Source organism: Coenobita brevimanus, chromosome 30, assembly GCF_032717465.1.
Source record: "Coenobita brevimanus isolate Jiangsu-jjx chromosome 30, ASM3271746v2, whole genome shotgun sequence".
Taxonomy (NCBI): Eukaryota; Metazoa; Arthropoda; class Malacostraca; order Decapoda; family Coenobitidae; genus Coenobita; species Coenobita brevimanus.
Window position 1 is genome coordinate 34967418 of NC_136983.1, and position 16643 is coordinate 34984060.

The window sequence follows — 16643 nt, forward strand, 5'->3', positions numbered from 1 at the left end:
ATACCATAGTTGTATACGTTTTTGTGGGACCTGAACAGCAACTGATTTGTATAGTAAAGCCTACACATTGTCAGTATGGAATATATTTTTAGCCAGCACACGTTACCCTTATTGTTAGTCGTGTTTTTTTGCTTGGTTTCATGTCCTGAGTAACCCCTCCATGGCCGCCGGCATGGAATGACGATTAGCCAATAAATTGCCGCAGGCGTTGTTTGAGCGTGGCCTATTAAAAAACGGTGAAAATTTTGGGGAAGTGAATGAATATTCAGAACATCTTCAGACTGACCTACACTACACTCCCATACATCCCATCAAGCAGTTCAGAGACTGCTGCTGTGATGAGTGGATTTTCGATTTTTTTGCTCGTGGCCATGCCTAAACAAGCACAATTTCACCCATTATCTCGACCCGGAGAGAAAATATCAACTTTGTCCTCTCTTGCGAAACACAAACAACCACCCTGTTTATCATTATGAATAAATACAGGCACAAACAAAAAAGACATGATAATTAGAGAGAAATACTTTCTGTCTTGGTATCTTTAACTATTTGCTCAGGTTTGTTGTACTGGTTTAGCTTATTCAATGGAGTGCGACTTGTAGAAAGCTGAAAACTTTCGGGAAGAGAACGGACATCTAGAACATGAGACTGACCTTCACTTCATGCTCTCACACCTCATTTGTCAGTTCACCACCTGCTGCCATGACAAGTGGACATATGTTTTTTCGCTCATGGCCATGCCTAAACACATATAGTTACACACATTATCTCCACCCAGACAGGAAATATCATCTTTCTCTTCCCTTGCCAAACACACACAACCACCCTGTTTACGATTATAAATAAACACAGGCATAAACAGAAAAGAAAATGAAAATAAAAGAAAAATTTTTTGTTTGGTATCTTTACCTATTTGCTCAGGTTTGTTGCACTGTTTTGAATCATCTTACATATTCTTTGCCTTTTACAAGCACAACAGGAAAGTTTTCTGTGTTCACGTGATGCTTTCGTGGGTAGAAAGGCCACTCTTTCCTTCCTGCTAATCAGCTCGTGCGAGATGTGAATGGCAGGTCGTCTCGCATATCAACCCTCACTCAGCCTGTAAACTCAAGTGATGACGTTTATCTCATTTAGATCTGAAAATAGACACTCTCGCCTCCATTTTCCAACAAACTCCACCACCCAGACTAAAAAAATAAGTTGATACTGCCATAAACACAACAAACACCAAAAAATACAAATACATAATATTTTTTTACATTCAAACCGCATATTATGTATTGAAAAAATTCAAAATACACATACAGTTATTTCCCACCTTTTCAGCACCACTGACAATGTTTTTTAGTTGAAAAAAAAAAAAAAAAAAAAAAAAGGATGATGTTGCATCACTGAAATGCCTACATGTGACTAGTGTCAGCTGCCTAAATTTATGCAAATTCCGCATTCTATTGCACGCCACAGGATGGGTCTAGGAAGCTTAAATTTGCACTGCCAGGTGCATCAGAACTTCCACTTCAGTATGGTAAGGGAAAAAATCAGTTATCGGAACTTCAGAAAATGGCCCCGGCGCCGGTCAGGGGCGCACATAATATTATGGACCCAAAGCCAGGGAGAGGTTAATTGTGGCAAGCATTTCTACCATTCAAAATTAACCAATTCCGACCAAACATGGAAACAATGACCAGCCTATGACGTAGTTATGTCCACAAGGTTCTGGTTGCTAGGCAACTACTCATTGCCTAGCAACGGCCGAAAAACTTTTTGTTTCTAACTTTTCACATTTTGAGCTGAAGAAGTATGGCTAATGGGAGTGGAAAGCTCCGACTTCATAAGGCGCAATCTTGAGGTCATTCCCTATCGGAAATGGGCCATGCATTTTCTTTTCTCTCCTCTAGTTTTCGAGTGACATCTTTTGCGGAGATTTGCCTCAGCATCCCTAGGAACCAGTAGCAGTGTTCAAAAATGTACCCTTAGTTCCCCACCAGCTTCATGAAACTAAATGAAACTTTGCATGCTTATAGACATTGACTAGTATTACAACTTTCTATAGTACATCTATGTGCTACATTAGCAGGTCAGGGGTCAAAGGTCATCAAATGCAAAAATGGTGAAAATAACTAAAATCACGAATATTCTTGCACGAAATGCTAGGGCTGCGAAGATGATTAAGCCAGAGCCATGATTCTTGGGTGGAAAGTTGCATGGGAGTGCTTCCATAAAAAATGACAATTAGTGTCGAAATTCACCTCCAACTGCTGGCAGTGCCACCTAGATGTACCACTGGTGGGCTATGCAGGAAATTTCAAGTTCCCTAGTTCCACAGTGGGGGGATGGAATCAAATGAAACTTTGAATGCTTACAGACGTTCATGAGTACCAAAAGAGTTCTTCGTACATGCATGACCTATATCTACCAAATCAGGGGTCAAAAGTCATCAAGTGCAGAAAATATGAGAAGTGCTAAAATGCTAAGGCTCCGAAGATTATTAAGCCAGGGCCATGATTCTTGGGTGAAATGTTGCACTAGAGTTTCTCCATAATTACACAAATGATTCTTAGTGTTGAAACTCACTCCCAGTAAGTGACCAAGCTTAGTCTGCTTAGAGCTGGCCATCATCGCCCATGGGCTTGTCCATCTGCTAGTGTGATTTTCTTTATCCTCATCAATGTTCACAACATTATGACTCCAACCAGTGACTGATTTGTGACGCCAGAGAACACCAGCTTTATCACTGCAGAACCGATCACTCTCACCCAATGCTTCAGACGCAAGTGTAGGTGTGGATGGCATTCAAAGTGTGTGCTGGGAAGCAAATATGGATAATACCAGTGGCTGTGTTTGTGACTAAGCCCGTATTCTCGGCAGTTAGGGAATCTACCACTTGAGAGTAGAAATTTAAGCGGTGCAGTTGTACATCCTTTCATGTGACTTCACGTGTTGACCTACTATCGAGGTTCACCCAGTAGATATACAGACTCTCTTAGGCCATATCTTCGTAGAGTAAGGAGACTCTGTAGCACATCTTCCTCAGCTGTTTAGTTTTGGATGTGGCAGGTTAATATCCGTTTGTACGCTATTTATATAGAGTATGACGTTGTCAGAAGGATTTAAAAACATAGGATAGGCTGTAATGTAAGGTGTAATAAGCAATATACTGTTTATCGCTTAGGGAAAGATGTTAGGAAGCCTCATTAGCCGACGAGATTTCGGACCCATGTTGTTTCCTTGACAGTATAAACGGGATTGGAAGACATTTTAACATTTTCTCAGGGTATAAAACATTAATGACATATCAATGACTGCTCACTGAGAGGCTAAAATACCAAAAAAAAAAAAAAAAAAAAAAGGTACTGGGAATATGAGAGCTGATTCTGATAATGATGATCTCGTTTTCAGTTTGTAAGTAACAGAAATTGGATTACAAAGAAGATTTCCTCTGTGATGCAGGATGCATGAATTTAAGAAAATAAATAAATAAATCAGCTAGAGGGTCACAAAATTACCGTAATACTTTGTGCTTGGTAGGCTCCTTTTTGCAGTATAAGAGAAACTGGATTTTTAACAATGTCTTCCAGTGACTGTATAGGCATGGTGATGTATCTGACGGCCAGGAGGGACGTCAGGTTGCCGGCGTAGCTCCGTGTCAACACCAGCGTGGACAGCATCCACACACCCACCACGTCACGCTCACACCACCACCACCCAACCCTCTCACTCACATCTGCAACAACAACAACACCCATGATGTCAGATGTCAGAAGAAAACGGTTTAAATCTGAGAACAACATTGACACTTTATGTAAAAATGGCGTTAAATTTAATGTCACTTGTGTCCACCCATTCTCCTGAACTGTCATTTTGTAGACTCCAGACTATGTGAACGTCCCCATAATGTAATTAAACGGTGATGCTCACGGTGTTAACATTTTAACCGCGGGTATTGTTTTGGTCTGACTGTCCTCTCCCGCGGGGGTTTCAGCCAAATGTAAACAAACCTTTAAACCTTAATAACTCTGCACAGAATAAAGCTAGAGAAAAAAAAATACGGTACCATTAGAAAGTACTAACCTTCAGCTTTCCATTGATGTAGGTTTCATGACTTTGTTGACTTTCACAGGACGGGGAGAGCCGTTAGAAGTGAGGGGTGTGAAATAACTATTTTACGCCCCACACACCAGTACCAAATGCCAACCACTCCCTCATAATAGTAATATAAACATATATGAACACTGTACATACGATAAACACCCACTCTGTGTTCACTGAGGTAGGTAAAAGGCACTTCCCTGCGGCTGCGCCCGCTCTTCACTGCGGCTGCGCCTCACTTCACTGCAGCGGCACCTGCTCACTGACGTTTATCTTTTCATTCTTTCTAACTTCTAATATTATTTTACATATAATATGGGCAATATACATTATATTTACAATGCACTTATTACTATATTGCGTCACTGGCGCATCACAGAATTACATAAGTGCCGCAGAATTCCACAAGTGACGCAGATTCTCTTATTACAATATCACTTATTATACTGGCCAATATTTCCTTTTTTTTCTAGGCAAAATATCCCTTATTACTACATTATCCATTATACAATAATTGGCAAAGCACGTCACTGTCGCATCACTATATATCACTGTCACTTTCAGTATTTACTCAGAGAGTGGTACTCGGCAAAGCACTGAGTTACACATAGAGCGACTTGGCATTCAAGGCACTGGTGTGTGCTCATTTTTCTCGTCCTAGGCCTCCGTGTGGTGGTAGAACATACTCTGCAGCGGCCCTGTGACAACCTGCCGCCTGCTGTAAGAGGCAATTTCACAAGCTGGTGCCGGCTCATGTAACTGCGGCACTCAAGACAGTCAGGTTGTGTGTCAGAGTGTCGCCTCGGGATCAATGCCGTCACCTGACCAAATCGTGCAAGTAGCTGCTGCACGACAGTCTTGGAAAACTGTCTCAGTGATGGGTGCCTTATGCCCCCGACTTGTGTCTTGTAGAGAACGAAGGCGTTGAGCATGCACATATCGAGCATGTGCAGGCAAGCCTTCCTGTACCATCGGGTGTTTCTCCTGAGACAGTCGATTTCACCAATCATCATATCAGACTTATCAACAAGTCTCATATTTACATTATAATCAATGACGGCATCAGGCTTCATGATTGGCTCTCCCGTCCTGTAGCTGACCTTCCCAGTTCTCTTCAATTCCCCCTTGTGGATGGTGCTGATCATATTCACGACCTTCTTGTCATGCCACCTGATCGCAAGAAGCTTGTCTGACTTCTTCAGGTGAACATCTCCCCTGGATGATGATGATGCTTCGGGGAAACTAGGCCACTCTTTCCTATAGCTCCGTACAGTGCCAACAGTGCCAATGCCGTGTTCAGCAAGGTATTTGGAGAGTTTCGGTGCTGTGTAGTAATTGTCTGTGTACAGCACATGATTACCACCAAAATACCTCTCCATCAGCACTTTTACAACGGAGCCAGAGAAGCCAAGGGGGTCTTTTCCTGTTCACATCCATTGTGCTAGCCGAGTAAATGACAAAATCCAGGATATACCCCGTCTCACAGTCACACAGCACAAAGAACTTTATCCCAAAGCGGTGGCGTTTGCTGGGGATGTACTGCATGAATTTGAGACGTCCTCTGAACAATACCAGGGATTCGTCTATGACGACTTTCTGCATAGGCCTGAAAAATCGCATAAATCGATCCCTAATCCTGTTGAGAAAATCCCTCACTTTCCACAAAGGGTCAGTTTGGGACGGGTTGTCATTGTCAGCGAAGTGCAGGTATCCAAGCAGCTGTCGGAACCGATCCCGTGACATATACTTCCCGAATATTGAGATAGTAGTTATGTCATCCACGAGCCAGTACTCCTCCAACTCATGTCTCTTTATATGGGGCATCAAAAACATTAGTGCAAAGAACACATACAGCTCTCTGATCCCAACAGGCAACCACGACACTTGCTTTGGTGAGCCAATAGGTCCCAGCCCTTCAGCTGCACACTGAGCTGCATACCTATTGGTCTCATCGCTGACATGCTGCACAATTTCATCATCCATGAAGGCCAGGAAGTAATCAACAAAGTCATCACCTGCGTTGCATGGGAAGGCAGGCTGTATTCCAGCATTTGTCATATCAAACGGTGGATTGTGTGGCTGAAAATCTGCACCGTCAGACCAAACAAATGCATCCACTTGCCCTGTGCGTGGTTCAGTGGCAGGGGCAGGTTACATTCCACTCGTTTCCCCGTGAGAAGGAGCTGAGGTGGAGGCAATGGGTGAGGCAGGAGGTGAGGCAGGAGGCAAGCGGGAGGTGGGTGAGGCAGGAGGCAACGGGGAGGGGGGTGAGTGCGGGGGCGGTGAGTGGGGGGGTGGCGCGGGTGAGGGAACTGAGCGGGGGGCAGGCGGGGGGGTTTCTGACCTGGTGTGTGGTGAAACTTGACCCTTTCTACCCCACTTATCACCTCGCTTATCGCCTCGCTTATCGCCCAGCTTTGCCCTCCAACTGCCACGCATCCCCTTTGTTCTAGGCCTGCCTGCACGGCCTGCACGGCCTGCCTTCCCTCGTTTTGCAGGCTTTGGTAATTCGTACTCCTCAGATGATGTAGACTGAGGAGAGGGCACGACAGATGATGATGATGATGATGTGAGGGCAATAGGGCTAGGGGAACGGGAAATTGATGGGAAATGCGTACTAGGGCCTGGTGTGGGAGACGTGAGCCTGCGCTTCACTCCCTTCCCACGTGCAATACCAGATTTGCCCATAGGAGCCTTTCCTTTCCCAGAGTAAGTTGGGGGTGGTGGGGGGGAATCAACACGATCACTTTCATCACTGTCACTATCAATGGAAAATGGTTCACCACCAATCACTGCCAAATCATCACTGCTTGCTGTGAGTGTGTCACTTTCACTGCCACAATCAAGAATAGTACTTACAGTTTTGTCCAGCTCAGTTCTAATTTCAGGAGTGCTCAACCCCTTCTGCCTCGCCGTCGGCAGTTCCTTTACCAGCGTAGAGGTAGAGGGAACACTAGCACTAATCATTGTAGAGGAGGAAGTGAGCGACGATGAGTCGGGACGGAGCGCCATTATCACGCACAGAGCTGGACAGATACTGACTGACGCGGGTCAGGGCAGGGGTGGGGGGGGCCCCCTCGGGGTTGGAGGAGGGAGGTGTGGGATGGCTGGCATGAAAGAACTCGACAGCTACTCTTGCGTGAGACTATTTGCGCGCCGGGAAAATGCGCGGTGTTCAAAATATTCACGATCATTCCAGAATGACACCCGCGGTTTGGTCCAGTTTTGTCACTGTCATTCTGGAATGACACCCGCGGTTAAAGGGTTAATCAAAAGCAAATGGCTAAAATATCTGTACAATTCATCAGTCTTGGAGATATCAAAAGAAATTGTCTCACAAGTCTGAATACATCCTGAAACATTCTAATATCAAATATCAAAAGAAAAAAACATTACTGAAACATCATTTGTGTATGTCTTGGAAAACAAAAGCCTGAAAAAAGGACAAATGCAACTCGCCTTGTTGTAATAACACTCGAACACAGTTAGCAGTATTGATGAACAGTCTCTTCCAGTGTGATGCATTCAGAGGCAGGCAGTGTGGCAGGAATTGTAATGTAGCGAGCACTGCCATCAGTGTCACCAGGATGCCCACCCACACTAAGACTCTCAATGGAAGCAGGAAACTCCAGGGATCCACCTCACCCTGTCCTCGACCCCCCAGGATGCGCGCACTGGCAAAAACTATAGGGTAGGCAAAGTCGACTGCTGTAGCGCGTTCCAAGGAGATGGCAAAGTGACCCAAGCTAATATCCGCCTCCTAGGTGTGAAAATGATGAAAATATAATTATCTGCTGCATCAGGGACAGTATAGTGTACAAGCAATCACACACACACACACACACACACACACACACACACACACACACACACACACACAAATCAAAACTACAATAAGATAAAAAATTCTAAAATATTGGTAGGTGGGACAAATTAACTGTGTATGTGACAGAATGAATGTGGCGAAGTTTTGGAAGTACAGTAACTTATGTAATATTGCCTTAGCAGTGAGATATGAGACAGTAATCCTGATATGGAGCGTGAGTGTACTGTAGTAGACTTTGTTAAAATTGTGAATTCTTTAAAAAACAAAAAAAATTGTGCAGAGAACATACATACCCAAAGAGAGAGAGAGAGAGAGAGAGAGGCCACAAATGAGGAGATGGGAGAGTGTGTGTGGATATTTGTGAGTCATATGTGGCTGAGCATCCGAAAGTAGTGTATGTGGGACTGAACATACTGCTTGGATGAAGGAATGAACAAACATGAAGTGACCTGACCTGTGACTCAGAGATATTAACAGAACCTGACTGGAAATTGCAGACCACTTCTTGCATTCGTGTACCACATCAGAAATGTGGATAGCAGGGCATATTAAACAAGTGTGTTAAATTAAACATTATTTCCCATATATGATTAACAGTAACATTCTAATTATTGTTTACTTCCGAAGAAAGATTATTTGTCAGTATGTATATTAATACTGATTTTAACTAATGTTTAAAATAGAAACATACCTTCTTCTGTGTCATTCCAATCATGCCTGACCAGGAACCATCCGGTCTCTTGGCCCCCCAGGTACCATCATCAGGTGCGACAAACGTGAAGCTGAAAGGCACGAGACGAGATGCACTGTATACTCAGGCACACAGAAGGTATGGTTCTCTTCAGGTAGTCCGGCTTTAACATTAATAGAAAAAGTCTTATCTATTTTCTGTAATTGCACTTGTTCAAGAAAGGCATTGTAGACAGCAACATCATCATCATCATCATCATCATCCGGACCTCCTTTCCCACCCAAGGGCAGGGTGAGGAGTAGCAACGTCCAGACAGCACAAACTTGGCCAATCCAAATGGGCCACACTTCCATTCATTCATCATTCAAGACCCTGGAATCCTGGCTTTACCGGATACGCCATAAGCATTCGCCGCATTCTGCAGCTTCACACAAACGTATCCAATTGAGTCAATCTGGATGCTGCCATGCTCACAAGGGGTGCCACAATCCCTGATCATGCACTTCTCCTCTCAAAATTCATCCAGCCAGCTCGATCTCCTGTCAGTTCCCTAGCCTCACTGACTTCCAAACCTCTCTTCCTCACACACTCATCCATCATATCTCTCCACCTTCTCCTTGGCCTACCTCGCCTCCTCCCTCCTTCAGATTCGCTCAGATATACTTTTTTCACCACTTTATTGTTATCCATTCTTTCCACATGACCATACCATTTCAGGATACTCTCTTCGTTTCTGGTGTCTACCGATTTCCTCACTCCACACCTTTCACGAATCACATTATTTCGTATCCTATCCACCCTCTGTACTCCACATACATTCCTCAGCAGCCGCATCTCCACTGTTGTTACTCTTGACTTTTCATTTTCATGCCACACCATAGTCTCTCACTCATATGTTAGAGTTGGCACTAAGACTCCCTCATGTAAGCCTCATGCAGCTGCAGCACTCAGGCCTCTGTTTCTTATCAAGGCCTTCATTGCACCATCCACTTTTCTTCCTTGTGTCACTCTACTTTCAACTTGTTTTGCACATTTTCCTCTCTTTTCTATCACTGTACCCAAGTAGTTGAACTCTCGCCAATCCAGTCCCTCTCCATTCACCGTGACATCACACTGGGAGTCACCTTCTCTCTCGATAACCTTCACTTTACTCTTCTCTACATTTACTCTCAAGGCACGACGTTCACAGACATCAGCAAAACTCTGCACTAGCCTACCAAGTTCTTGTTCAGTACTTGCAAGTAGTACTGCATCATCAGCATACAACAAGTTTGAGATATTCTATCTATCACCATTCATTACCAACGCCATCCCTTTCTCCATTGCTCATGTTTTTACTTCTCTCATCACCCCATCCATACATACACTGAACAACCATGGGGACATCACACAACCTTGTCACACGCCCACACCGATCGTGAACCACTCACTTAGATGCCCATTAACCCTTACACATGTTTCGCTACCATCAGAAAGACTCTTGACAGCACCTAACAGCTTACCATCTACACCATACATGCGCAAACTTTCCACAATCCCTCTCTGTTTTGTCGTATGCTTTTTTCAGATCCATGAATGTCATAAACACCTTATGGTCCTTCTCACAAGCTTTCTCTGCTACCTGTCTCACTGCAAATACTTGATTCACACATCCTCTGCCACTCCTAAAGCCACCCTGTTCATCTTTCACGAGGACTTCTGATATCTCTCTTACTTTCTCCATAATAATTCTTCCTTTTACATTCCCTTCTACACTCAATAAACTTATGCCACGATAATTCTTGCACGCACTTCGCTCACCTGTATTTTTGTACAGGGGTACAATCACGGCCTTTTTCCACTCTGCAGGCACAGTTTCACTCATCCATGCCTTCTTACTTATCTCCAACAAGCACTTCATTCCACTCTTTCCATTACACTTAAGCATCTCTGCATACACCTCATCAACCCCAGCTGCTTTCCCATTTTTCAGCCGTTTCACAGCGCTCCTCACCTGTGCGAGTGTCACGTCTCCTGGCACTGCATTCCTTCTCTACACTTCTCCAAAACCAATCATGTTTACAGTCGCTCTATTCTCTCTGTTCCCATTCATCAGGCTTTCAAAATATCCTTTCCATCTGGTCCTTACTTCATCTCCATGGGTTAGTAACTTACCACCTGCATCCTTCACACCATCACATTTCTTTCTGCTTTCACTTCCATATTTCTGCGCCTCTTTCCAGAATAACTTCCTATTTTCAGAGTAGTTCGCATTCATTTTTCTTCCCAGATCATCATTTACGTCCTTCTTTTTCCTCTTCACTAGTCTCTTTACGTGCTTCTTGCTCTCAGCACATATATTCAGTTCTTATTTCAACTGAACCCCTATTCTGTAACCACTTTAGCCACTTCTTCCTCTTTTCCTCCACTGCTCTCTCACCTCCTCATCCCACCATGCCATACCCTTCTTTTTTGTTGATACTCTTGCCACACCACACATCACTTTAGCATTCCTAACTAAGCAGTCCCTATATGCATTCCACAGGCTGTCCAGATCCAATTCAGTCTAGTTCACTGATTCTAACTCATCCTCTACTTTGGTCCTTTAATCATCTGCCATTTCTTTGATCCTCATTTCTCAACTTTCAGTCTTTCTCCCTGACTGCTCCTCTCTCTCTTGATCCACCTCACTCCTCTCAGCTTGATGTTACATACCACAATCATATGATGTGACAGACCTCTACATCGTCCTCTCACAGCCCTCATATCGGCAACCATTCCCATCATCGACTTCTCTGTGAGCAAGTAATCAATCAGGCTTCTTTCCATACTATCGCCGTTTCCTCTATGCCATGCATATTTATGTACATCTTTGTGTTTGAAATAAGCACTACAAATGCACAACCTCCTCTCCTGACACATATCCTTTAGTTGCTTCCCATTATCATTTTCTCCTGGTACTCCATAACAAGCCATTATGTCATCCTCAGGACCAGTGCCTATATTTCCGTTCATATCCCCCATCACGATCACTTTATAGCTCCTGGGCATTTCTCCCACTACTTCACCCAGCTCATCCCAAAACCTGTCTTTCTCTCACTCACTCCTGTCCTCACACGGTGCATATGCTACAATCACCACCACTTTCACCTTCTCAAACTTGAACTTGACATACGTACACCTCGAGCTGACACATTTGTAGTCTCTCATTTCACACTGCCACACTTCATTCATGAACAAAGCAACTCTTTCCTTACATCTTCCTCTCCCATTCATTCTCGATCTTACACATTTCACACCCTCCCACTCCTCCACTTTGCACCCTTTCATTTTCGTTTCACACAATGCCATCACAGTATATCTTGCACTCAAGAACACATTCACCACTTCCACTTTCTTGCTCTCCTCATTCACACCTCTCACATTTCACATGGCCATGCGAGTCTGCCCATTTGGCTGGGGCCCTGGGCAGGTATTGGGCCCTCTGAGGTTCTCTGAAACGGACACAGATACAAAATAAGGAAGGATTGACTCTCATTTACTGAAGGGTTAGTGAAATACACATACCAAACAAACAATATGTCCATTTCCCAGTGGTCCGGATTATTTTAGGGCATAAATGGCACATATTTTCCAGGGAAATTATGCACTTCAAGGGAAAGCACTTGTGTAATAAAAAAGAGTAAACTTGGTATCTTAACGTACTTGAAGTTCATAACTTCGGCTATGACTTCCAGTAAAGTAACTTCAGGGCTGAATATAATGACTCGCTTCCCCCCGGGTGCCTCTGGATCATCTACCACCTTGGTCACGTAGTTAGGCAGAGGCACACGAGCCACTGTTAACTGGGTTCCTTCCAAGAATCTACAGGCAGATGATAATTCTGTTAGAAACTGCATGTATTAATTAAAACTTAAAGCAATTAAACCTTTCAGAAGGAAGAAACCCATAATTCTAATATTATTAGAACGGCTATACAATCACTGTTTCACAAAAAGAGATTTTTCCTAAACCGAATATTACCTTCTGGCAACAGCACGAACAATAAGCAAATGATTATCACATTGATTGAAATATGGTAGAACAATGTGAGAATGGCTTTCATCTGGGATGAAGCTCACATTTTCGAAGGTTACAGTGATGAGTGATAGGGTTATAGCTTATTTCACACGGTTGTCTCTTGACAATTCTTTTATTTTGACAATTATCTGCCCATATTTATGAACCAGGCCTACAGATTTTAATGTGAGGAACATGGCGATGGTGATATAATATAAATTTACAATGGATTAATGCATGCAGATGATTGACGCAGTACATGAAACACTTTTCATCTTTCCTCTTTAACGCTTCCTGTTGCTAAATCCTCCACAACCTATCCTCAAGGTAAACGTTTAGAAGATTATCATAATTACATTTCTTATCAACGGAGGTTATGCTCCGCCTGTCAAATATATGGGTGAAAAAAGCCCGTATTCTCGTTTGCTAAGGAAACTACCTAACACCTCTTCCCAAGCGATTTATTTTGCATATTACACCTTGCCGTCCTCTTCTGTGTTAAATCATTTTAATATCACCACACTCTGCACAAATTACTTGCAAAACTATATTAGCTAGCCGTATCCAAAAAATAATCAACAAGGAAGACATGTTATGGAGCTCCCTCAATAGGCAAGAGTACATGCTAAAGTCTCAGGTACCTAATAATTTACCTCTTGAACTTGTCAGGGAATGGAGGTTGTTGAAATTCGATCATTAAACTCTCGTTATTCTTGCAAGAGGCAATTCGCAATGGCTGGGCATCTGGCTTTTCATATGGCATATACACATACACTCTGCATCTGGAAAGTGATAAAAACAAATGTAAGGTTATTCATATAATGAGACAAAATTAATTTTAAGAAGTGCTGTGACAATTTCAGAGTATTACTTCTGACCCAGGTGGACGTGACGAGGTGCTGAGTACGATGAGCATGGAACTGGTCATAGAGAGGGTTTTACGGAGGTGGTGGAGGCGGTGGAGTGGGAGACGGGAGAGAACAACGAGTTTCGTGGACCACACCAACAGACGCTCCCTTTGAGACCATTCAGCGAACGTGGTAAGGAAGGCTGGGTCATCACTCACCACCACCACTGCCACGGACCTGGACACCTGCCGTAGCTGTAACACCTTCCCTGTTAGAATTTAATGATGAAACTTGCACATACTTGACCTGTGAAGTGAATTATTGACCCACCATGATAGCTCTTGACATCACTACCCTCTTTTTGCTCTAACTTGGTCCAAAATTGACATCTTATCTTGAGTGCTAAATGGGAGTGACAGATTAACACTAAAATATGATGCTGTTCATGAAGCAGTGCTGTGGGAAAAAAAAAAAAAAAAAAAAAACATAGAGCCACAACATTGTCTTTTTCTGCCACTGAGCTGCGTTAAATAAACCGAGAAAAAGACAAAAATCTGGTCCAAGGTGGAGTAAAAGACCTATGATATATAATATGTTGGAGTGTTATACACCTGACAGCGAATGTTTGCTGAAAATCCTGTTAAAAATCCAAATTCATATGGATATTCTGAATTTTTAATTGATTGTGCAAGATAAAAGTACAAAAAAAAAATCGTCTATAAACTCTTTACTAAAAAGGCATTTCTAGAGTCTGATACTGCCTTATGCTAGTACTAATAAAATGCAAAAATTATATTTTTGAAGGTTTCCTCTCCAAACTAAGTTCTTTTGGGGCCGAAATATGCAGTCTGTACGTAAATCGGACTAATAACAGAAACACCATTGTAGTAAAAGTGGTTTTGCTATGTACTGTCTGGACAAATCTCACTATTGACCAGAATAATCACCAGAATGCTTCATTGGCTGTAAGCTGCATACATCATTTATTCATGACTAGAAGATCATGTTTTTATTGTACGGAACTTTCCAGAATATTGTCATTTGAATGTACGAACACAGAGGTGGTTCTGTGAGAACTATATTGCCCCTCTCAAAACCAGAACTTATGTAGATAAAAGACCATACATTTAATCCATCAGTGGTGGGGATCTATACAGTCACAGACGCAGTATATCCATCTCAGTCTGAAGTAAAATCAAACCTGGCTTGTTATTTTGTATCCCTTACCGAGCCGGTCTCGGGTCACTTTGTATGACTGTATACAGTAGACACTGATTTCATTTTACATGAAGCATCAAGAGGGTTGAATCGAAAGGTAGGAATGCATTGCAGCTTCTGTTTGCCTTATATTAGAAGTATATACAGTACAGTTACAATAGTGTTTTGTCTCTGTCCACGACCACAGGAAGCATTCCACGGTAAGATTGTTAGCGAAGCACGAGAGTATGAAAACAATGTTAGGTGTCATGACGGTGCTGTGCTGAAGTGTCGTGCATGCAGTGATAAAATCTGTACACTTCTACCCACGTATTATGTCTATATTGATCTATCTAGCTAACAATCTACTTATCTTCTTGGCAGTATTACCCACATTCTTTGGATAACCTCTATTTTTTTTTATGATACATGTATCAGATTCCTTCACGGACAGCCACTGGTACCTCCAATAAAATGTTAAACCACACGAATATAGAACTCTATATGCATGTACTATCGCACTTTGGTGGTGACCTGAATTGTCTAGTATAGGGTAGGCTCTGGCGTTAGAATGCGTTCTCTGAGTGCTGTATTCTTGTTCAGTCAGTTCTGAATAACAAATATGGTAATAGTATCCCCAAATACTGTAATAATGCAAATACATTCATACGCATAATGACAAAAAATACAATCGTCAGAAGTCCTGTCGCGTCTCCAGCTTTATCTCCATAATTTTTGAGAATCAGTGTGGTGAAACCACAGCAACCCACACTAGATTAAATTAAATTATTTATGTTACACTGAAGAGGAAAGTACGGTTTAATAACCAACATAAATCGTTTGTGAAAGCATGCGAGGGAGCTTCCGTAACCGACGAGAATACCGGCTCTAGCCACATAATAATTTCATCCACGTCTTTTGCATTGAATACACGACATTGTACAGGGTAAAGAAATTCATAAGCTTTTTTATAATTTTAAGTACACACATAAACTTAAAAAATAAAACAGTATAGAGACACTATAGAGCACTATGTGTCCCACCCACCTCAGTGGTAATGGAACAGTGACCTACCCGCCTCAGCAGTAATGTAACAATGACCTTCCTGCCTAAGCAATAATGAGACAGATACCTACCCACCTCAGCAGTGATGTGACAGTGGCGTACCTGCCGAGCATGGCAGACCACCCGGGACATGAGTGCCTGCGTCACGTTAACGTCCTGGTCGCCCACACCCACACCAAACACACCCACACCCAACCACGCCGTCATGTCAGCTATAGTAGCAAACTGCAGGATTAGGGTTAGAAAAGCTTAGATCCACCTTGTTTATAACATAAGTCATTATACTCAATATTAACCAATACTTAATAGCACTGCTCAAGTCACTATCGAGTGTTTCAGAGATGATATAAAAATGAATAATATCTACTATAGCCCATCGATTTATGATGTTTGTCTCCTATCCACCCAACCCACACATCATGAAAAGGAATTACAGGTCTAGAAATAAATAATTACCGGCGTATTTTTGTCCCTGATAAATGTAACAGAGAGGTCCTGTGACGAAGCTTGTAACACGGCATTCAGTATCTCCACCATTTTCACAGCTAAGCCAGTGTCGTCTGCACCTTCAAAATTATTATCCTTATCATTATGATCACTTATCCTGGAGTCATCCTGTTAGCCTCTTCAGGACAAGAGGCGTTGATTAGGTTAAAATATATACCTGGGAGGACAGAAAGGACATGGGGTCGCATTCTTGTCGGAGAAGGAAACTCCCTAGCACTTCTTCCTTTGTGAGCGTCCAAACGTACACTAGGACAAGTGCTGGCAACATGTAAACAACACAGTAAAGAACAAACTGTAAACAAGTTCGGAACAGCAGCGTCCAAATCATGTTGGCAATATCATGAAGTCTCAGCTGTCATGTATGGACACACTTATTGCATCA

The 16643-nt window shown here is 42.8% G+C and overlaps 1 protein-coding gene across 1 annotated transcript in view; it reads right to left on the reverse strand.

Moving 5' to 3' along the window:
- LOC145395291 (uncharacterized) overlaps window positions 1-16643 on the reverse strand; it is a 33142-nt gene that overhangs the window by 14447 nt on the left and 2052 nt on the right. Inside the window, exons 2-7 of the mRNA XM_080268969.1 lie at window positions 15826-15979; window positions 13523-13760; window positions 13298-13426; window positions 12291-12449; window positions 8607-8697; window positions 7571-7849 (exon numbers count right to left, since the gene is read on the reverse strand). Of these exons, the coding sequence (XP_080125095.1) occupies window positions 7571-7849; window positions 8607-8697; window positions 12291-12449; window positions 13298-13426; window positions 13523-13760; window positions 15826-15979 (1050 nt within the window). The remainder of the gene's footprint in view (window positions 1-7570; window positions 7850-8606; window positions 8698-12290; window positions 12450-13297; window positions 13427-13522; window positions 13761-15825; window positions 15980-16643) is intronic.